We start from the raw sequence: 24,093 nt of genomic DNA, 5'->3' as shown, positions 1-24,093 counted from the left end.
GTTATTTTTCATCCAACCCTGAATGTTTGGTTCAGGCTTGCAATTACCTTAAAGGGGTGGTCCCACAAAAAATATTCTACATTTTTCAAACCAGCATCTGTCGCTGAATACTTTTGTAATTGCATGTAATTAAAAATTTAGCATAGCCAGTGAGTTATTAAATAAAATGTATCTTTTTTTTTCTTATTTCTGTGTCCTGCTCACTGAGATGGCCGCACATGCTCAGTTTCATCCTTCAACTGCCTCCTGAGCTGTGATAGGCAGAGCATGGACACTCCCCCTGAGCTATGATAGGCAGAGCATGGACACGCCCCCTGAGCTGCAGCAGAAAAGACACTCCCCTTGAGCTGTCAGGCAGCTCGATATAAATCTAGCAGAGCAATGAATGGGGAGATCTCTGGATCCATGTGAGGTACAGGGCTGGTTCTAGCTTTGTTAGAAAGAGACTGTCATGTGCTATATGGTGTCTGGTTTTCATTTTTTACATTAGTCATGGGATAAACCCTTTAAAGGAGCCCATACACATAAGAGCAAAGTCAGCCAAAGCGACCAATTTTGGCAGGACCGCCTGACTATCTTATGCATATGGAGATAAATAGACTCTGCCTCCATGGTAGATGTCAGCAGGATCGCCCATTATGTGTGTAGCGATGTGCTGACTGTCCCCTGAAGGCAGATGTTGGGGAAACCAGGACTGGCATGCTGGATTTTATGGGAAGTGAACTGTAGAGGGGTGTTACCATGGACCACACACAATTCAGTCACAGTCGTGTCCGTGGTTGAATACGTATAACTTGTGCTCGATCCCTTCTTTCCTGCCTACCTCTGTACAGACAGCCGCAGAAGACATACTGCTCAAAACATACTTTATGTATGAAACTCCTTCATCCTAATCACTGCACTGAGGATACAGCCACTTTCCATAAGAGATTAGTTCATTCTAACCTTGTCAATGGCTTCCCGCACGGCTCTTTCCGTTTCCCTCTTGTTGTCTGTGCTCATTCTTTCTTTAAAGTCATTGAAGATCTTACTGTACTTGTCATGACACATGTTCTGACACACGCCGGAGTCACTACTGGTCTGCGTGCTGCGGTGCGACATTCTTGGAGATGAGGCACTTTGCTTCTTTGTCTGTGTACAGACAGACACCTTTTCAACTGGTGGCGGCAGAGAAGGGATTTCTTGGCTTGAGCTCACAGCTTCCGTCTCGGGTTCTGGCTCTGGATCCTACGGAGGGAACAGGTTGGTTTAGGTCTTGGTGAAGCACATATCTGCTGTAGGCATGGTTCACAGTACAATTATTATTATTGATTGGAGTTTGATGGACACAGATTTGAAGAAAAAAATTCACAGAGATCTACATAAAATGTATGCTGAAAGGAATCATTCAGAATCGATAAGGTTTAAGTTTGGTGACAGTGCTCCCCAGTCCGTCAGTGAAAAATACCATGGCTCAATTAAAGGGAATGGCCACTTTAAAGGGAACCTGTCACTGGTTTTTAACCATAATAATCATCGGCACCTAAAGATTCTACCCTCCTCCCGAACTCACGTCCCAAATCCCGCGCATGTGCAGAACCAGTCACCTCGCTCCTCATCTTACACTGGTCATATAATGTATACTGCGCAGCTGCGAGACTTGGAAGAGAAGGGGTGGAGACGAGCAATCGTAGAGGGTGTGTCTTATCAGTTTGTGGGCGTGGCTGCACTACGAGAGTCAGAGAACGCATGGAGGAGACAGGACTCATCTAAGGTGCATTTACATATATGGCGGGAACATTTAGTTTAGTTTTTTCATTCAGAATTGATTTTAATATCATTATTAATGTATTAAAAAGTATTTATAGAAAAGTGAGTGGATAAATAGGCTTAGAAAGTGATGACAGGTTTCCTTTAATATAACCGCTGCAAATGCACTCTAAAGAGCAAAACAAGCACCTTACTGATATATATTACAGTTCCATCCCCGACGTCCCCCAGTGAGCAGTGTCGCCACAGTCCGGGTCCCACTGCACTCGGCTGGTGAAAGGGCAAATGACCAGACCAGTTTATCAGGGTCTCCCCTGAAGAACACTACACATGGCACTGTGCATGTGATAGTCTCCCATGCCAATGGATGGATGCTGGTGGCTGGTCTGGTCACAAATGTTTTGGTCACATAAAAAGCATCAATATGCTATAAAATGCTAAAGAACTTCTAAGGCCCCTTTCATACGAGCGTGTTTTCCGCAAGGGTGAAATGCGTGAAGTGAACGCATAGCACTCGCACTCAATTCAGACCCATTAATTTCAATGGGTCTGTGCACATGAGCGTTGGGTCTTAGGCTGGGCTGCTGCTTTTTTACGGCAGCCCAGTCTAAGCGCTGAATGGATCACCCATGCAGCAGACAGACGGGCTTGGCTATCCCATTAGAGCCACACTCCTGCTATAATGGCCCAGAGCTCTCTGAAGCAGCCTTCTGGTGAATGTCAGTATAGCACTGAGAGTAAAGGATATGCCCCCATTGTCTTCTAGCCAATGGTGGGACCCGCACCTATATCGAGAACCGAGCCCCGCAAGTGAAGGAGGGCGCACTGTGCATGTGCAGCCACCCTTCATTTATTTTCTATGGGACCGGCGAAAATAGCCGAGCGCTGGCTTGGCTATTTCTGTCTGCCCCATAAAAATGAATGGGAGCGGGGGCTGCGCATGCGCGGTACGCTACGCTCCCATTCACTTCTATGGGAGCCGGCTTGGTGGTGGCCGGACTGGCGTCTTCTAGCCACCCCCTTCCTGGGCTCCGTTCTCGATATAGGTGCGGGTCCCGCACCTATAAGACAATGGAGGCATATCCTAGAGATACGCCCCCGCTGTCCATGATGAGACAACCCCTTTAAATCATGGCCAGTAGGTGACAGACTCCCTTTAAAGGGGTTTTCTGAGATTTTGATACTGTTGACCCATTCACTTCAATGAGGCTGAGCGCGATACCAAGCAATGTACAGAGCTGTGCTTGGTAAGCTGCAAGAAGGCTGCGGCGCTCACAGGAGCGCCACTGCCTTCTCAAACAGCTGATCGTCGGAGGTCCCAGGTGTTGGACCAGCACCGATCAGATACGGATGATAGGAATCCTGAGGATAGTTCATAAGTATAAAAATCTGGGAAAACCCCTTTAATTGAGGTCATGTACATCTGCGTATCTATTCATCATATTGTGTGTTTATCTTTTTGGTGTCTTTTTTTTTGTCTATCTGGCTGTAAATCCTGAGCCCTTATGTGGACGTATGACGTGATAAAGGTTTCATTAACACTTATTCCTTTAGCGGCTTATGGCTGATTATATATTGGCTTTTATGTTGGAAGCCGATAAAAGCAAGCGTTAAAAGAAAAAATATCCTACCTACAGGAATAATACCGTAGTATTATTAGCAAGGAGAACTTACTTCCTTCTTGGGTTCCACATTCTGGTTGCGACGCCCCTTCTTGGCTCTTGGTTCCTGAGTTGCCTTCTGCTTGAAAGATTAAGGATACCAGGTCAGTGTAATCCTGCTAACATTAGGCAGATTTCAAACATGCTTTTCATCCCGCAGAAATACACAGCGACAAGATAATCTTTAAATTGTACAGCGCTTGTTTGCGTTGTTTATAGCTCGCCTGGGTCTCAATTAGAAGAGCTGCAGGACACAATTCACAGACTTGTCTTGTTGCCCAGACAATATATCTCTTTATGTCTGCAGGAAACTAGGACAAATTGTGAAGGGGTCGTGTGAGGACTCCAGGTGTACTGCAGGTGATCGGTCGCTTCTGGAGTTACATTACTAAATAACATAATCATGGCAGCAGCTGAAAGGAGCTAAAAAGAAAAACTGTGTTTTTTCTATACTTTTATATGACAGTGGTGTACAGGTCTGTTGGAAATTACATCATATTTGATGGGTAAAACAGCACAGCATACTGCGCTATTCCTGCTGCCGGGATGACAGACACCAGGAAAGAAATCAATGGACTCATTATAGGTCATTGGGTTCCAGGGCTCCATTGATGGAACAAAAAAAATGGGAATTTCAATGGGTGTGTGAACAGAGCCTTTATTAGTAAATATTAATGTTAATTAACCATTTTCATTTTTTTTTCCTTTTACTTTTTTTCCTTCCCATCTTCCTCGAGTCATACCTTTTTAAATTTTCTGTTCATATAGCCCCCCCCGGTCGTGTGCATGAGGCCTAACAGTGTGGGTCAGTACCATCACAATGTTTTCTTATGCTTTATTACTTTTCAAACAATAAAGAACGTTGAATGAAAATGTGCCTTGTGTCGCCGTATTCTAACACCCAGGGCCGTTTCTGCCATGGGGCCAGTTTTCAGTATTTTTGAGGGGGCGGCATCCACACAGCAGTTAAACACTGCTAGTGGATGCCGCCATTGTTCCATTTAAGCTACCCCCCCCCATGAGCGCTGGGAGCTACGGTCCTGTCACTCACCTCTCAGCTCCCCGAGCTCCTCCCCTCCTTCAGGCCTGTGGCGCAGAGAATGGTGAAGCAGGGAGACTTCTTCCATTCAGCCTGCAGGCACAGATCGCGCTGCCGACCTGTGTGGGAGGAGCCTGCAGCCCGGAAATCTGCCTAAGCTCCTCCAACACAGGGCTGCAGAGCGAAGAGAAGGACTGTGAGCTTCAGGAACGGGACAAGGTGAGTAGGTACTGTGTTTTTTTTTGTGTTTTTTTTTCCTTTTTTTTAACACAGAGGACATTCCTACTAAGTGGGCACAGAGGAGAGGGTATTCCTACTACAAAGGGGGCACAGAGGGCATTCATTACTACTACAAAGGGACACAGAGGGCATTACTACTATAAAGGGGGCACAGAGGGCATTACTACTATAAAGAGGGCACAGAGGGCATTACTACTATAAAAGTGCACAGAGGGCATTGCTACTATAAAAGGGGCACAGAGGACATTACTACTATAAAGAGGGCACAGAGGGCATTACTACTATAAATGGGGCACAAAGGGCATTACTACTACAAAGGGGCACAGTAAGCATTACTACCATAAGGTGGGCACACAGGGCATTGCTACTATAAAGAGGGCACAAAGGGCTTTACTACTGTGAAGGGGGCATAGTGGGCATTACTACTAGAAAAGCGCACAGAGGGCACTGCTACTATAAAGGAGGCACAGAGGGCATTACTACTATAAAGGAGGCACAGAGGGCATTACTACTATAAAGGAGGCACAGAGGGCTTTACTACTGTGAAGGGGGCACAGTGGGCATTGCTACTGTAAAGGGGGCAGAGGGCATTACTACTATAAAGGGGGCACAGAGGGCAATACTACTATAAAGGGGGCACAGTCTAAGGATAAGTGGGAAGATATATTGGAAGGAGTCCCCAAGGTGTCCTTGAGTGAACAGGGCAAATTGTCCCAACTATTTATCATACATAGAGTGTACAAAACACCGGTGTTCCTGAAAAAGATAGGAGTGAGAAGTGATGACAAGTGTCCAAAGTGTATGGAAGATGGTGCGGACTTGTTGCATATGCTGTGGTCTTGTCCGGTAGTTGGTAATTATTGGGAGGAGGTTAGGAATATGATTAATAGCAAACTGACATTGGGAATTCAAAAAGATCCTAAGGTGTGTATTCTGGGGTATGTGTCTGAGATTGGAGGGACTGAACTGGTTAAGGTAGCTGTGGGGAGATTGCTATATGTGGCCAGGAAACTGATTGCTATGAGGTGGATCCAGGGAAGTCCGCCTACACTGAGCGAGTTTGAATGGAAGGTGCATGACATGCTGATATTTGAAAAAGGGGTGTATGTGAAGAGAGGGTGCCCTCAGAAGTTTGATAAAATGTGGAGTGAATGGCTATCTCATACCCATGTGGTTATATAGGCTCGTGATGATCAGGACCAGTTGTTAGGGTTGGGGGGGTTAGGGCAGGGCGAGGGGGGGAGGGATGTTGGGAAGGTTAAGATATTGGTAATTCTATGTCTAAAATACTTGTTTTAGCAAGTGTACACGTAATGTACAGATACGTGATAAAACTGTGTGCTGGTATCTCTATGATTACTGTTGTTCACTGATTCCACACGGTGGATAATGCAAAGAAAGGAAAATACAACGTATTGTTCTATGTTTTACTATGTATTTATTGTGGGCACAGAGGAGAGGGTATTCCTACTACAAAGGGGGCACAGAGGGCATTCATTACTACTACAAAGGGGCACAGAGGGCATTACTACTATAAAGGGGGCACAGAGGGCATTACTACTATAAAGGAGGCACAGAGGGCTTTACTACTGTGAAGGGGGCACAGTGGGCATTGCTACTGTAAAGGGGGCAGAGGGCATTGCTACTTTAAAGGGGGCAGAGAAGACATTGCTACTATAAAGGGGGCAAAGAGGGCATTACTACTATAAAAGCGCACAGAGGGCATTACAACTATAAAGGGGGCACAGATGGCTTTACTACTGTGAAGGGGCACAGTGGGCATTACAAATATGAAGGGGGTACATAAGGCATTATTACTATGAAGGGGGCACAATGGGCATTATTACTATGAAGAGGGCACAATGGGCATTACTACTGTGAAGGGGAATTACTAATGTGAAGGGGGCACAAAGAGGGCATAGCTATTATGGGGGCACAGAGTGGGCATTAGTACTGTGAAGGAGGCACAATGTGCATTACTACTGTGAAGGGACACAAAGAGGGTATTACCACTGTAAAGGGGGCACATATGTGTCTGTCTCTCCCTGTGTGTCACCATCACCATGCCCACAGTGTTCCTATGTCTTGACGCAGCTGCATCAGGACGTTCTGTGTGGGGCAAGAAGAAGGAAGAGGAGGCAGCAGCACCAGCATGGAGTCCTGTGGGAGAGGCACAATTAAGACACAGGTAACACTAGCACATGATCTACACTAGTGTTATCTGTGGTTTTACATAGGACTGCGGGTAACACTAGCATATGATCAGCACTAGTGTTATGTGTGGTTTTACATAGGACTGCAGGTAACACTAGCATATGATCAGCACTAGTGTTATCTGTGATTTTACATAGGACTGCAGGTAACACTACCACATTACCAGCACTAGTGTTATCTGTGATTTCACAAAGGACTGCAGGTAACACTACTACATTTTCTGTACTCAGATAGCCATCATTGTGTTATCTGTAGGTGGGTCCCGCCTCTGGGGCCCGCACATACAACGAGAACGGAGCATAGAGAGCTTTGGCTGGAGAACCCCGGATTTTCCGGGGTCTGTCCACCACCAAGAACTGCTCCCATAGAAGTGAATAGGAGCGCATGCGCGGCCTCTGCTCCCGTTCATTTCTATGGGGCAGACGGAAATAGCCGAGCCAGCGCTCAGCTATTTTCGATGGCCCCATAGAAATGAATGGAGGGCGGCTGCGCATGTGCAGTGCGCCCTCCGTTCATTTCCCTGCTCCATTCTCATTGTTGGTGTGGGTCCTAGAGGTGGGACCCGCACCTATCAGACAATGGGAGTATATCCTAGCGATACGTACGTCTGGAGTGTGAGGAAACCGGAGGAAATCCACACAAACACTGGGAGAACATACAAACTCCATGCAGTTTCGAACCTAGGACCCCGGCGCTGCAAGGTGCTCGCAGTTTCGAACCTAGGACCCCAGCGCTGCAAGGTGCTCTGACTGACACAAACATGATTTGCAATATGCTTTGCCCTCCTGTAATAATTTTATCTGTGCCAATACCAATTCATAAACTACAAAATCCCCCTAAAACACATTCTATGTGCCGTCAAGTACAAAAAGGAGATTTTTGTGAAACTCACCTGTAAAATCTTTTTCTCGTCTTTTCCATTGGGGGACACAGACCATGGGTATAGCTTAGAGATATTAGTAGGAGGGACACTATGCAAATGAAAGAGCTCCTCCTCCTCGGGCTATACCCCCCCGACTCCACCAGGAGGAACTCAGGCGTTGCACAAGCAGTAGGAGAAGGAGCAAGAAAAAATTATGGAAACCATCGGACCAAGCCATAAGGTCCAACCATAAACAGAAACTGAACTGAAGACCCCTCCTGCAACAGGCAGAATGGGTGGGAGCTGTGTCCCCCAATGGAAAAGACGAGAAAAAGATTTTACAGGTGAGTTTCACAAAAATCTCCTTTTCTCGTACTTTTTTCCATTGGGGGACACAGACCATGGGACATCCTAAAGCAGTCCATGGGGTGGGAAAAAATCTCAGCACCGCCAGGAGGAACGTCCAATGGTCAAACAGGAACCACAGCCTGCAAAACCCTGCGGCCAAAGACCGCATCAGCCGAAGCCAGTGATGCAACTGATAAACTTTGTAAAGGTATGTAAGGACGACCAGGTGGCCGCCTTACACAGCTGAGACGCAGAGGCACGATTGCGTCTTGCCCAGGAAGCCCCCCACCGCCCTAGTGGAGTGAGCGGTAATCCTAGCCGGGGGAACTCTACCACAAGCGCGATAAGCCGCGGAAATAGCCGAGCAGATCCAGAGCGTCATGAACGGCGGACGGAAGCAGTAGCAGAGATACACCTTCAGGGCCCGTACGACATCCAGGGAATGCAGTTCCTTGGGGTTAGCTGGAGAAGGGCAAAAGGAAGGCAGGACAAGATCCTCATTAAGGTGGAAGGGAGAGACCACCTTGGGCAAAAAGGAGGGGACCGGACGGAGCACAACCTTATCCTTGTGGAAAACCAGAAAAGGCTCCTGACAGGAAAAAGCGGCCAGCTCCGACACCAGTCTGATTTAAAAGCTTGTGATGGGATTTGAACTCACAGCTTCTGCATAATAGCTCAGAACTTTAATCACTACGCTATGTAGCTGTATTAGAAGTTATGGCCACAAGGAAGACCACTTTCCAGGTGAGAACAGTCAGAGAGACCTCCCTCAAAGGCTCGAAGGGGGCCGACTGCAGAGCGCGCAGGACCAAATTGAGATCCCAAGGAGACAAAGGGGGAACATACGGGGAAACCGAATGTGCCACCCCCTGAAGAAAGGTCTTCACAGGACCCATAAGAGCAAGGGACCTCTGAAAAAAAGACGGCCAGCGCCGAAACCTGACCTTACAGGGAACTAAGCGACAGTCCCTGCTCAAGCCCAGACTGAAGAAAAGACAGTACCATCGGGATGGAAAAGCGAAGGGGAGGGAACCCCGAACTCTCACAAAAGGACAGGAAGGCCTTCCAGGTACGATAGTAAATCCGGGAGGAAGAAGACTTCCTCGCTCTGATCGTGGTCCTAATCACTGAATCCGAGAACCCCCTCTTCTTCAGGATGGCGGTTTCAACAGCCACGCCGTTAAACGAAGAGACCGTAAATTCTGGTGGAAGAGCGGGCCCTGAGACAGTAGGTCCTGTCTGTCGGGTAGAGGCCATGGGGCGTCCGCCAGCATCCGAGCCACGTCCGAAAACCACGCGCGGCGAGGCCACCCTGGGGCAATGAGAACGGTCGGCATCCCTTCCGCCTCGATCTTGCGTAGAACCTTTGGTAGGAGAGGAAAAAATAGGGGAGGCTGAAGTCCTGCCACGGAGACACCTGCACGTCCATCCGTACGCCTTCGAATCTCGGGCGCGAGCCAGGAACACTGGAAGCTTGTTGTTGAACCTGGACGCCACCAAGTCCACATCCGGACGGCCCCATCTGTGGCAGATTTCTTCGAACACTTCTGGATGCAGAGACCACTCGCCTGGATCCACCTTGTTGCGGCTTAGAAAGTCCGCTGTCTAGTTGTCCACTCCTGGAATGTAAACTGCTGACAACACTGGAACGTGCGTCTCCGCCCACGTCAGAATTCTCGTCACCTCCTGCATCACCATCCGGCTGCGGGTCCCACCCTGATGGTTGATGTAGGCCATGGCCGTGGCATTGTCCGATTGAATCCTCACTGGGAGGCCCGCAAGGAGAGAGGTCCAATGGGAGAGAGAGAGAGAGAGAGAGAGAGAGAGAGAGCGGAAAATCACCCTCAGTTCCAGAATGTTGATTGGAAGGCGAGACTCTGCCGCCGACCAAATCCCTTGAACCGTGCGAGACTGGAGAACGCCGCCCCAACCCAGGAGGCCGGCATCGGTGGTGACGACCGTCCAGGAGAAAGGGAGAAAGGATCTCCCCGACCTCAGGTTCAATGGGGATAGCCACCAACGGAGAGCTGCCCGAACCCGCTGAGACAAGCGGATGCGATCGTCTAGACCCCGAGAGGTTTTTGTCCCAGAGGGAAAGGATCTCCTGTTGTAACAAGCGAGTGTGAAACTGGGCATATGGAACGGCTTCGAAAGAGGCCACCATAAGACCTGCATGCATTCCCGTATGGAGAGGAACTGGGATCGCAGTAGATTCGACACTGCCCCCTGGATCTGGGAGGACTTGGAGGGTGGCAGGAACACTCTGGCGGACAAGGTGTCCAAAAACCATTCCCAGGAAGGGGAGCTTCTGGGATGGGAGCAGAGAGGACTTTGGAAAATTGATTATCCAGCTGAACTGTTCCAGAGTCTGAACAGTGATCCGGACGCTGTCCTCGGCCTGCGGAAGCGAGGGGGCTTTTATCAGGATATCGTCCAGATAGGGCAGCAAAGGAATGCCCCTGGTACGAAGAAGCGCCATGATCGGTGCCAGGATCTTGGTAAAGACCCGAGGGGCAGTTGCCAACCCGAAAGGAAGGGCGACAAACTGATAGTGACGAGCCCTAATGGCGAAGCGCAGGAATCGTTGGTGAGATTCTGCGATCGGAACATGCAGATAAGCGTCATGGATGTCCACGGACACGAGGAACTCCCCTAGAAGAAAAGAAACAATAACGGAGCGGAGGGAGAAAAAAACGTTCCGGTGGTCTGGAAGCGAACTCTATCTTGTAACCAGACGTTACAATCTCTAGAGCCCATGCGTCCTGAACATGAGTCCAAACCTGCTGATAAGAAAGCAGGCGGCCCCCCACCACGAGGGGTGGGGGCGCCACTTCATGCAGAAGATTGCTTGGGAGCGGCAGGGCGGGTCGACTGTGTCCTCGGGCGCCAGGTAGGCTGGGGTTTGAAAGAGGGCTGCTTGCGGGAGTCCTGTGACCCCCCTGCAGAGGAAGCAGGCGACGACTTGTTCGCAGAGAAGCGGTGAAAGGACTGGTACCGAGAACCGGAAGTCCTCGCCCGAAAGGGTGCTTAGCCCTAGCCTGGGGAAGGCGAGTGCTTTTGCCCCCAGTAGCGGCAGAGATGAACTCATCCCGTTGAGCCCCAAAAAGTCTGGAACCCTCAAAGGGGAGGTACGCAAGGGAACGCTTGGAGGAAGCGTCAGCATCCCATACCTTCAACCAGACCTCCCTGCGTTGAATGACCGAGAGGGCCGAAACGCGGGCAAAAAGGGGACCAATGTCCATGGAAGCCTCACAGAGGAATTTGGAGGCCTGAGACATCTGGAGAACCAAATCCAGCGTGTCTACCGACGCACCTTGGTCCGCCAGGTCCTGGTGATGGCGCTGCAGCCACATTGAGAGAGCTCTGGCCACCCATGCCGAGGCAAAGGCAGGTCGCAGGGACGTGCCCGCCAGTGAGAATATGGATTTTGCCAGAGAATCTAGGCGCCTGTCCACAGCATCCTGCAGAGAGGAGCCGTCCAGGACAGGGAGGGCCGTGTTTTTGGCCAACCTGGCTACCGGGGGGTCCACTCTAGGGGGAGAAGACCACTTCTCCACGCTGTCCGCTGGGAAAGGATAGAGAGTATCCATGCGTTTTGTGGCGGAAAACTTCTGATTAGGACGGGTCCATGCCCTGGCTATGACAGCGGAAAATTCCTCATGGACCGGAAAGACAGCAGCCTCCGGTTTTTTGGGAGGAAAAAGGGCGAACTCCCTCCTAGTGGAAGGAGGAGAATCCCCTTGGAGATTAAAGGTGTCACGGACAGCCGCTACTAGATCAGCCACCATGGTGGAGAGCTTTGGCGGAAGGTCCCGCTCCGTGACCTCGTCCGAGCCGGACAATTCCCCTTCAGACCTGCGCTCCCTAAGGTGGGGGGGGGGGGGGGGGAGGAGGAGTCTGAGCAAGCTTCTAGCTGAGGGGGAGAAGGGGAGTCATCCGAGGAGGGATGCTGTCGCTCACGCTGCCTCTTAGTAGTAAGGCATCCTCTGCAGGAACCACTGTGAGGGGACGGAGTGGTTGGCGCCGCAGGATTGGAAACGGACATACGTTCTATGAAAGACATGGCTGCCTTGGCGAACAGGGCCAAATCAGCGGCCGCGCTGGACATGGCAGATGGCCAAGCGGGGGCCGCAGGCTCCGCAGTGACCGGGGGGGGGGGGGGGGGGGCTGGACTGGGCAAGAGAAGGGGGAGAAAGGTGATTCTGTTCAGAGGCAGGGCAGGAGGCACAGGCACCAGTGACCGAAAGTGGGAGCAGACACTCCAACAGGACCCCATTGGGGTCTGAGAAGAGGTCTTACCGGACTTAGTCTTAGGCATGATGGTCTCTTCACAAAAGTGACTGGAATCAGTACAGAGAGAAAAATTCCTACCGCTCAGGCAAGAGCATCAGCCGTTCAGTGTGAGAGCTTCTCAGCAGCAGCAGGAAGGAGCCGGAGTTCTGATTAGGCTCCGCCCCCGGCCGCGATTAGGCTCCGCCCCCCGATCGCATCATAGGAGCGGGAAAAGAGCTCACTGTGTAAAGAAGGGAAATAAAATGGCCCCCGGCGCCGCTCAGCGTGGAAAAAACTAAAAGTAGGGGCGTCCCCAGCAAGGGGGATGGCAAGCCCAGAGAAGCGGAGACCGGAGGGGGAAGTGCTCAGAGACATGATATGCCGCCAGAGAAGGAGCAGGGACATCCAGAGACGCCTGCCCAGTTAAGTGCCTCCATGACCCTTGCGCTCCAGACAGAACAACAATGCCACCTAGATCCCCATTCACCCAGGAGGCCCATAGGTCTCAGAGCAGAGAGGTAGGGAGGGGGACACACACAGAGGTGCAGCTTCATACTTATCTGCTCCTGCAGATCTTCTCCCTCGACTCCAGGACCAGCAGGGATGCACCTCTTCAGACATCTGACTCCTTCTCAGGAGTGCAGTGCTCTGGAGGAGGGTGGCAGCAGGTGACCCAGGAGCTGGTGGGATGCCGGAGCTGACAGGTCGAGCCCGGATCCACTTGCCTTCTTGGGGGGATAATGGAGGCAACCTGGCAACGTCCAACAAACGGCGGCGGGCACTCCATGGGGGACCAGGAAGGCGCAATGCCGACCTGCGTCCCCAGCTGGAAAAATAACAAAAGGGAGACGAATGAAAGTGTCAACCTCCTTCACCAGACACTAAGCAAAGACTGAGTTCCTCCTGGTGGAGTCGGGGGGTATAGCCCGAGGAGGAGGAGCTCTTTCATTTGCATAGTGTCCCTCCTACTAATATCTCTAAGCTATACCCATGGTCTGTGTGCCCCAATGGAAAAAAGTACGAGAAATCTCATTTGATCCCAATATATTTCTATATTTGCACTTTGTAACTAAGTCAATGTAATGTCTCTCCAGAGCTGTTATTCAGGCCAGTGTAGATGATGACAAAGAAAAAAAAAAGAAGCCATTCGGGTATTAAAGAAGACCTTTTACTAGAATAGAAAATCTAAACTAAGTATACAGACATGGAGAGCAGCGCCCAGGGATCCCCCTGCACTTACTGTTATCCCTGGGCGCCGCTCCGCTCTCCCGGTATAGCCTCCGGTATCTTCATATGTTCGGCTCCACCCGGGGGAACCTGACGGCGTCTCTTTCTCCTATGCTGTAGCGCTGGCCAATCGCAGCGCTCAGCTCATAGCCTGAGAGGTTTTTTTTTCTCTCAGGCTATGAGCTGAGCGCTGCGATTGGCCAGCGCTACAGCCTGGGAGAAAGAGACGCCGTCAGGTTCCCCTGGGTGGAGCCGAACATATGAAGATACCAGAGGCTATATCGGGAGAATGGAGCGGCGCCCGGGGATAACAGTAAGTGCAGGGGGATCCCTGGGCGCTGCTCTCCATGTCTGTATACTTAGTTTAGATTTTCTTTCTAGTGAAAGGTCTTCTTTAAAGCCCCTTCTGAAGTTAGAAACAGTTCCTGGATCAAACTAAGCGGCATATTTGGTGTGTGGGGGGGGGGGGTAGTCTTGTGAAGAGCTCAACAATGCTGACTGGCCAACAGCAGTTGACAGACAGCGATCCTCACAATGCTCATCTTCAGTTAGCTACAAGCACAGTGTACAAAACAGTCAATGCACCACATTAGTTCTAAGACCTTGAACCCCAACCAATGGTCCTAACCTTTGCCACATAAAACATTTACACTGACGTGTCTGTGGTCCCACTGAGCCGACACTGCTGCCCAGCTTTCCTGGGCGTGGCCTCTGTGAGGTTAGGACCATTGGAGTTGTCGTCTCCTAGGCCAGATAACCTCTTTAAACTACTGTACCATAAATGTACTTTTTGCAGCCCACTTGCCTGTTCATTACTAGTAGAGGAGATACTTGATTCTGCTTCTTCCTCCCCCTTATCTTCTCCTTTGGATTTCCAGAATCGCCCTTCACGAACGAAGCGTTGGTGCAGCTGCAACTCATCACAGGCTTTTTTCCAGCCCATGCTTCGCTTTACATGGAGCTGATGCACATTTACAGTAATTTCCTGAATATTCTCAGAAGGGATCCAGGCCCTGTGTTATGATAGCAGTTTTACAAAGTATCACTGAGTTAGTATACTTTAAAGAGAGTCAGTGTACTTTCACACAATTTCATTTCATGGTGTAACTAGCAAATTTCTAAAATCACTTCATTTAAAAAAAATATGCCCGCATCCACCTGAAAAAAAGCAGTAAAGTCACTAGGGGTCTCACAAGGTAAGTGTTTTTTTTTTATTTGCTCTGTTTTATTGGCTGATAAATGGCATGGGGTGATGATCTGAGGCCTTATTGGGGTCTTATTAACATTGGGGGTCTGATTGTTGGCCTAATCTGAAGTCTAATGACAAATATGTATTTCTTATTGTCCCCCTCTGTCTTATAGGGCGAAAAATACAGTAGTTGTGAAAAATAATGGTGGCTTAGAAGTGGCGAAAGAAAGAGAAATGTTTTGTCTAATTTCTTAAATTCACTTGGTTTACACAGAGCTTGCGGAAGGTCCACTGCCTAAGTAACTATTTTTGTATTGTTATACCACACCCACCCACGGCACCCAAAGCCAAAAAATGTATTGCAAAATTGTGCAGCTATTGGCTTTGCCCCATGTGGCCAGCAACACTGTGGGGTCGTAGCCCAATTCCAATACAAATTGGCCCCTCCCTAATTAAACTGGTACCTTTGGTGATGATGGCCAAAGAAACGCACATCGACTTGATTGTCTTCTTTCTGCATGATTTTAGCAGGCCAGAAGCCAAAGCCCTTCATCTTGGCCCACACCAATTCGTGATTAGGGATCTGTAAAACGAAAAAATAAATAGGAAAAAAAAATGCAGTTTATAATCAGATCTGCTCTCAGCAATAATGCCATTAGCTTTTTATAAAGACAATGCATAAAAAAAAAAAGAAAAACAAAGTTACACAATAACATTTTTAGCTCATATTGCAGAGAAACTCCTTGAAAGGGTTTTCCACTCTTTAGATACTGATGACCTATCCTCTGGTGGGGCTCTGACCGTTGGCTCTCCCTCCGATCAGCTGCCTGAGCTGTAGTGGGCGTGCTCAGTTCAGCTCTCATTCAAATGAAAGGGGCTGATCACTATATGTTGGCCTGGCCACTGCGCAGTGGAGGGGCTTTCTGCTGCCTCCATCCGCTGTTTCACTTCTGGCGTGGGCAGCTGCTGAAAACAGCCGATTGTCGGGGGGTGCTGGGTCTCAAACCTCCACCAAATTGATGACCAGAGGATAGGTAATCAATATTATTGATATGTAGAGTGTAAAACTACCGGACTACCAGTTTAAAGGGAATCTGTCAGCAGTTTTCTGCTGCTAGGTTCCAACAGCTCCAGCGCATGCCAATGAGTCCTGATATTCATGAGCTCCTGGCTCTCCCCACCCACCTGCCTCTGATTGACAGTTTCTTTTTCCATATGAATCAGCAGCAAGTGGGCAGGGAGAGCCAGGAGCTCATGAATATGGGGAATCGTTCGGCATGCGCTGGAGCTGTTTGTCACAAATCTTTTTGCAAAATGGCTGGGTCAATTAAAGAAAGTGTCCCAGCATTTTGCTAAGGTTAAAGAGGACCTGTCGCCACTCCTGACCTGCCTGTTTTAATAGCTCCATGCATTCCCCATGTAATAACAATTCTGGAGCATCTATTCTTATGGCTCTACGTTGTACCATTCCTGTATTATTTCTACTAGAAGTTATGAATTAATTGCTAGCAGTCTGCAGTAAGGGTACAGAGGGGAGGTAACTAATTGGGGGGGGGGGGGGGGGGGGGGTGTACCTGCACAATCTGACAATGGCAGCCCTGATTGGATAGAGTCAGTCTGTGCAGTCTGCTGAAATTATATTTGCACCCCGGATTATTTTTATAGAACTGCATGGGTGAGTGCCGCCTTCTTGACCTTCTATTATAGTCAGACTGTGGAGGGACACCCCCCCCCCCCCTCTGGTTACCACCCCTCTGTACCCTTACTGCAGACTGCTAGCAATATATTCATAACTTCTAGTAGTAATAATAAAGGAATGGTACATCATAGAGTCATAAGAATAGATGCTCCAGATTTATTATTACAAGGGGAATGCATGACTCTATTAAAACAGGCAGGTCAGGAGTGGGGAAAGGTCCTCTTTAAAGCAGTTTTCATATGTGGTTGATCTGTTGATCTGCACAGGACGATGAAAGTAAGTGGAGTTTTACAATGAACACACAGTTTTAAAAAGAAAAGAAAAACTGTGGAATTTCCAGAAATTTTCCAGCCCTTCTGAATATACCCCTTCGAGTGTGTGTACCATATACCATATATTTTGAGACAACAAAAATAAAATAAACATTTCCTTCAGTCAAACAGAAAGTCACTTTGCATACGTACACATGGATAGCAGAACCAATTGTCAGGCCGAGCATTCGACAAATAGAAGCAATTTTTGCACAAGTGCAGCTCATCCAACTGAAAGAAGAGAATAAAGTCACATACACAAAAATACATGAAGGGGTTTTCTCACTTTAGTAAGTGGCATTTATCATGTAGAGAAAGTTAATACAAGGCACTTACTAATTGTGATTGTTCATATTGTCTCCTTTGCTGGCTGGATTCATTTTTCCATCACATTATACACTGCTCGTTTCCATGGTTACAGACCACCCTGCGATCCATCAGTGGTGGTCGTGCTTGCACAATATAGGAAAACACACTAGCCTACGTGCGCTCCCTTGGTCCCGGACACCAGAGAAGGCTGACGCTTTTTCCTATAGTGTGTAAGCACGACCACCACTGATGGATTGCAGGGTGGTCTGTACCCATGGAAACGAGCAGTGTATAATGTGATGGAAAAATGAATCCAGCCAGCAAAGGAAGCAATATGGACAATCACAATACATTAGTAAGTGCCTTGTATTAACTCTCTACATGATAAAAGTAACTTACTGAAGTGAGACAACCCCTTTAAGGACACAGTGGTGTAGAGTTTTGGAGACCAGCGGATAGGAAATATGCTGGAGCTTCACAAAGTAAACAATCAGATTATTTCAGGCCTCTTTGTACCGTGACTGACTGCTGTGGGTGACTTCTCCACATTCCACCAGCTGAGAATCGGGCCAGTTATCAGGTTGTTATTCCAATGACTATCACTGCAATGGTTGCTTCTTAAGAAATATATGTCAATAGGTCTGGAGAGGGAACTTCTTACTTCCAGGCAACTTACTGCAGCATATAATCACACAGGAAGCCAAAGAGGTGGTGGAATATGACTGTCACGGACCTTCCCGCGACAGGTGGCAGAAGATCGGTGAGACTGGCAACAAGTGGTTTGATCTGACATGTTTTCTGTGTTGTTTCTGGTCACCTATCCCCAGGTGCGGCTATAAGGGTCATTTAACCTTCTCTACTTATTGTTGTTTCTCCCACTACGCTATGCGGTTATAGCTTCAGTTTGAGTTGTGGATAGCTGGTGTGTGGATCTCACCTGAGTTTCTGGTGCTGCCATAGCCACTTGAAGTTTAAGAGGACCTTTCGCCACTCCTGACATGTCTGTTTTAAAAGCTACATGCATTCCCCATGTAATAACAATTCTGGAGCATCTATTCTTATGTCTGTATGTTGTACCATTCCTTTATTATTTCTACTAGAAGTTATGAATGAATTGCTAGCAGTCTGCAGTAAGGGTACAGAGGGGAGGTAACAAGTTGGAGGTGTGTCCCTGCACAGTCTCATTCTGTCCAATCAGTGCTGCCATTTTCAGACTGTGCAGGTACACGCCCCCAACTTGTTACCTCCCCTCTGTACCTTTACTGCAGACTACTAGCAATTCATTCATAACTTCTAGTAGAAATAACAGAGGAATGGCACAACATACAGACATAAGAATAGATGCTCCAGAATTGTTAGTACGTGGCGAATGCATGAAGCTAATAAAACAGACATGTCAGGAGTGGTGAAAGGTCCTCTAAGTGTTTTCTTTACCTTCTGTATTTTGTTTGGGTTATTTTGTGTGTTGCATTTCCCTGTCATTTGTATTAAGGCCTGAGGGAGACTCCTGTTCGTCCTTCCTTTTGGAGGAACAGGTTGTCTCATTTCTGTCATTAGTACCAGGGTCCTATAGGGTGAGTTAGGACATTAGGTATTCCTGTGTATGAACTCACCTACCTCTGGGGGTCTGTTCATACTGGAAGTCAGTCAGGACTTTGATTAGGGTTTTACTAGGAGGTGTCCTTCTCCTTTCCCTAGTTTCCAGGTCTTATTCCCTCACCCCCGAACGTGACAATGACTAGGGATGAGCGAACTTCAGTTTTTGAAGTTAGAGTATATGGTGAATTGCGTTATGGATTCCATTACCACAGACCATAATGCAATTCAATGACGGAATGCCTTTAGAGACATTACATCATAATAGAAGTCTATGGCCAGCATAATGGATCCATCCGGTTTTCATTATGCAGGAGTTCCCTCCTCTCCGTTATGCTGGCCATAGACTTCTATTATGACGGAATGTCTCTAAAGGCATTCCATTATGCATTCCGTCATTAAATTGCGTTATGGTCTGTGGTAATGGAATCCATAACGCAATTCACCATATACCCGAACTTCAAAACTTAAAGGTTCGCTCATCCCTACATATGACATGATATATACTCCCATAATCAGTGTACAAATAAAAATGGTATTCTAACATCTCCTTGGACTGTATCCTGAATAACCAAGTCACGGCTCAGCTTACCTCATGACAAGTGTCTTTGTACAGAACCTTTGCCACATCGGCCTGCTCACTGTCATCTGTAATAAAGACAACACAGACACGTTAACCGATGCCTTATCCCCAAATCATGTCTGCAGCCTTATATAGTGTAGCTAGAGAACTGCGTCCAACGAGTACGGGGCTTTTTCACCATGAAGATGAAAAATCATACTGCAAAGTGGAAAGCAGAGTATTTGCACACAAATTCATGGGGCCACGACTCACAGAGACAAGGGTGACTGTAATGCTTTGCTTCTAGCCTAGCATGGCCTGCAGCCATGGTGGTTCGCTCCAGTGGCACTGGCAGAATGTGAGGCTATCGGGCACATCACAGTTTGGGGTCATCTTGCCTACAGCATTAACAATGCAGTAGCTGTTAACCCTAGCTAATGTATGAATATCTCCAATGTACCCAAAAGCGTCTCGTCTAAAATGAAAGGAAACTTTACTGGCAAGTCCTGCCTTCCTACTCCTGATCAAGTCTAATTCCTATGTACATCTGCTTGACGCCCACTGAGCGATCTCATTTCAGGATAAAGACAATGGGGCGAATTTATTGTGAGGGGAATATTTGAAGTCAGTTTTGCGCGAGTCTGCGTTGGTGTACTTTATGTCACATTTATCAAATGTCCCAAGTTGCTTGATAAATTTGTCTTATCCTTAAACCTAAAACTTTTTTAATTTTTCACCCCTTAATATAACACGTTACTTCACTTGCACGTTCGCCTCATTCATTTGAATGTATGATGATCAACTTGCTTGCTGCATTTTTGCACCTTGAATTATAGGCTCTTTAGGAATTATGTTTATGTCCTCACTTTTTGATATTCATATTGGATATTATCTATTTATTTATGAATAATTTTTTAACTATTGATGGATTTTCTCTTTTTATGAATTATCTTGCACATCACATATGAAATATAAGTTATTTATTAATATATAATGTATTAGCAATATTCCTCTCTTATTCATCATGTATGTTATAATCCAATTAGGGTATTTGGCAGAGGCGTTTTTATGTTATAATAATGTGCTTATGGACCTTTTCCGACAAACACTTGCAGCGGTTATGGAGAGAACTACTGGACACACTGTGTACCACCAGTAGAGGGAGCTCAATCCCTTCGGAGGTTCTCTTTCCCTCACCTGAGTGTGTGCACGCGATGCGCAGTCCTGCGTTCGGCACCTCCCATCTGTGCGTCTACACGTCGATTCCGCCGCATCACGTGAACTGTGATTGTGGACGTTGTGATGCGACGCCGGATTGGGGGGGATGGTCTGACGCGGGCACTCGCGCATCATGCTGCCGCCTACATTGTGACTTATCGGTGATGTATCCTATTGGTGGGGAAGGGGTTTAAAACATCAGGTTTCACAGTGATGGCGTTACCCCTAGACGAAGGCACGCCAAAACGCGTGTCGGGGTATCCCCCATCCTGGTTTGTGCACAGTTTCTTTGGGTGAGTTCCATGCAGCAGTTCCTAGTTTTTCCATGTAAGGGAATGTATGCGATTTCGCTACCTGGTACTACATTAATTCTATTTCTCATTTAACTGGTGCTGACTGCCACCATGGGTACTTGACACTTGTTATTGCTGCACTATATATGGGACATATCCGTACAAATTTTCTATATAAGACTTTGAAGTATACTACTCTACTTCGTCTGGGTACTGCCAGGATGGTGTGTTTCTCACTGCCACCTTTCCTTTTAATGTGACATTTGTCTAATATTTTGTGACTAATAAAATACCATACCTTTTACATGTACTTTTTGAGCTCTATTTAAGTCTTGTTCTCAGCTTAGGAGCTTGTGCTAGGATATTTTGTAGCGGCCCCCCCCAATTTAGCCACAATACTTATTGGTGTACTACTGGTGACGTTTTGGCATGTGGGCCGCTTTTGGTCTTTTTTCTGCATTTACTAAAACTTTTTGTCTAGAAAAGCTCCTCGAGTTTTCCTACTGAAGTTTGATTGAGACTTATTGTGTGAATAATAAAAAAATTAAAAAAAGTCTAGGTGATAAATGTGGAGTGAAACTCATCACCATAGCTAACCACATCCACTTTTCCACCCACACTTTAAAACTGGAGTGAGTGGTGTAAAATGCAGAAAGTTGCAACAATTTTGAGCAAGCGAGTGCAAAAAGCTGCAAAAGTCCTATTTTGCGACTTTTTGAAGCAGGATTCTGGAGTGCAGGCATTATAAATAAATCAGGGCTAATGTCAATGAACGTGTTCTTCAGTAAACTTGGAGAACTAGAACAACACTATTGACTTTGGCACAATAGTCTCCCATGCTGGGCTGTCTGTACCCCGTTCACCTACTGTTGGTCTCACAGGTCCCTCATTCTTCCTGCTTCTCCAACAATGATGAGGAGACATCCATAAGGATGACACATCAAGTGGCTGCAACGTTCTGCTCCACTCATATGGACATTACTATTACATGGACAAATCAGACCACATATTTTACATCTCAGGCTAGTTTCACACTAGCGGCCGGGGACTACGGCGGGTGAACAGCCTGTCGGATACGTCCTGCCGCTAGTTCACTTGTGCTCCCGGACTGCTGCTCCGACCCCAATGCCTATAATGGGGGCGGAGTTCCGGCACGGCAGCACACGCCGAGAGGCAGCCGGACTAAAAGTACTCTCGGCGTGCGCTGCCGCCCGAACTCCGCCCCCATTATAGTCAATGGGGACGGAGCGGCAGTCCGGGAGCACAAGTGAACTAGCGGCAGGACGGATCCGACAGGCTGTTCACCCGCCGTAGTCCCCTGCCGCTAGTGTGAAAGTACCCTTAGAAAACCTGCTTAGATTGGTTCTACTACTATATCTAGACAAAAATATTTATTTTATTACCATATCTATGTGTTAAAGGGATTGCCCCACCTTAACCAATTGGTGGCATATTGTTTCGGATATGCTATCTATGTCAGAAAGGTGCAGGTCCCACCTTAGAGAACAGAACTCCCAAAGTGAACAAGAGCGCATTGCGCATGCGCAGATGCCCTTCATTCATTTCTATTGGAGTGCTAAAAACAGCCAATCTCTGGCTCAGCTATTTCTGGCAGTTCCATAAAGGTGAAGGGCGCTCAGGCAGCGCTTGGGTGGTCCGCTCTTCCAAAAATAGGTGAATGCGTGGTTATTTTCAATAGATATAAATGGAGGGCGGCAGCGCATGAACAGTGTGCTTTTGTAGACTTTGATCACTCTGTTCTCTCCTCTGGACCCACACCATATCCTAGCAACATGCCTCCAATGTTTGATGTGGACAACACCTTTGAGCTTGGTTCTGTTACTGTCTGAGAACTAATCACACCCATTAGACCCTGCAAGCTGTAGGCTGACTAGCAAGATACAATGCAGTAGATACATATTGCAGCATATGACACTAATGATCAAAGCAAAAGCAAGCCCTCATATAGCTGCCGACGAAAGCTATGGCTGTTGGATGTGATCCTAAAAAAATGTTGCGCCTTAAGGGAGTCATAAGGATTGTGACACTGATCAAAGCAAAATCCGCCACAGTGCACATTCGGTCCACTATTGTTTTTGGGTGATATTGTACGTGGGCCAGTGGCGTTTGTGTGCCTCGGCTGATTTTTTTTTTTATATATTTTTAAACAGTCTTTATTGAGAAAGTTAACAGTACCACATCAGTATGCACATATGTTATCACGTACAGAATATACATGACAGATACAAGACCTTTATGGTCCGAGTTTCTTGAGAAAACAAAAACGAACAACAATAATTCAGTTACTGTCCTTACTATTCTGACCGGCCATTGCAACGCCATCTACTTTTTAATAACACTTGAAATATATAGTGATTCGATGCATACAGGGTTCCCGTTACACCTGTTGAGCTGTATCCCCACGAGCTGTTGCGATTGCCTGTCGCAATCTCGAGGTTGAATACATCGTTTGTGCTGCCCCACATTTTGTCACATTTTTGTGGCTTATTGCGGTGTTTATAAACTAATACCATGTAGGGTAGAATCTGATTTATTTGTAATTTCCCCATGGTCAGAGTCAGTGTATTAGGACTGTACCACCTCAGTGCTATACACTTACGTGCCATAAACAGAGATTCCCTTAGGAATATTGTCATATAGTGATCCCAATTATCATCACTCAATAGACCCAACAGGCAGACCTCAGGAGTGCACGGCACCTGGACCGGCAGTAGTGAGGAAAAAAGATCCGTCACCTCCCGCCAGAATGTGGCTGTCGGGTGGCAGCTCCAGAAGTCTGCTTCTAGTTCCCCACACCTCGGACATGCAGTTCTGCCCATCCTGTACATCCTAGTTGGTGTTAGATATGACTGATGAATAATATAGAGTTGAGTTATTTTGTTATTTATTGCGGGAGATGCTTGTAGATGTGACTCTAATAAATCCGTTATAGTTTCATTTGTAAGTGTGGGTATCCTTCTCTACTGTTTGTCAATTACTGGTAGAGGTTCTGCACTAAATGTGAGTAAACTGCCGATACTAATCCTTTGGGGCCCTGGGTTTTGACGACTCCTATAAGTGGGTACTTGGACACTCTGGTGCTGTTGTGTGGGAATTTGCTCTGAACTGCAGCCCTAAGTTGCAGATAGGAGAAAAAATGGGTACGTGGCAAGTCATATTTTTGAGTCAAGGCTTCAAATGTCATCACGATACCTTGCTCATATATGTCACCTGGAGTCCTGGCTCCCGCCGATTTCCATTTGTCCGCTCCCATTACTTCCTGCATAGTCGGTATAATCTGATT

The 24,093-nt window shown here is 47.4% G+C and overlaps 1 protein-coding gene across 3 annotated transcripts in view; it reads right to left on the bottom strand.

Annotated features, from left to right (window-relative positions):
* ZMYND11 (zinc finger MYND-type containing 11) overlaps positions 1-24,093 on the bottom strand; it is an 82,879-nt gene that overhangs the window by 5,685 nt on the left and 53,101 nt on the right. For 2 of the 3 annotated variants that reach the window (XM_040434205.1, XM_040434203.1), the window contains 6 exons: positions 19,309-19,364; positions 16,965-17,042; positions 15,266-15,384; positions 14,418-14,625; positions 3,424-3,492; positions 946-1,227 (listed from right to left, as the gene is read on the bottom strand). In XM_040434205.1, the coding sequence (XP_040290139.1) occupies positions 946-1,227; positions 3,424-3,492; positions 14,418-14,625; positions 15,266-15,384; positions 16,965-17,042; positions 19,309-19,364 (812 nt within the window). The remainder of the gene's footprint in view (positions 1-945; positions 1,228-3,423; positions 3,493-14,417; positions 14,626-15,265; positions 15,385-16,964; positions 17,043-19,308; positions 19,365-24,093) is intronic. The other variant, XM_040434204.1, reaches the window with a different exon arrangement.

The sequence above is a fragment of the Bufo bufo genome, chromosome 5 (genome assembly GCF_905171765.1).
Source record: "Bufo bufo chromosome 5, aBufBuf1.1, whole genome shotgun sequence".
Taxonomy (NCBI): domain Eukaryota; kingdom Metazoa; phylum Chordata; class Amphibia; order Anura; family Bufonidae; genus Bufo; species Bufo bufo.
The sequence above is the reverse complement of the archived record's forward strand: the minus strand, read 5'-3'. Positions and strand labels throughout refer to the sequence as shown.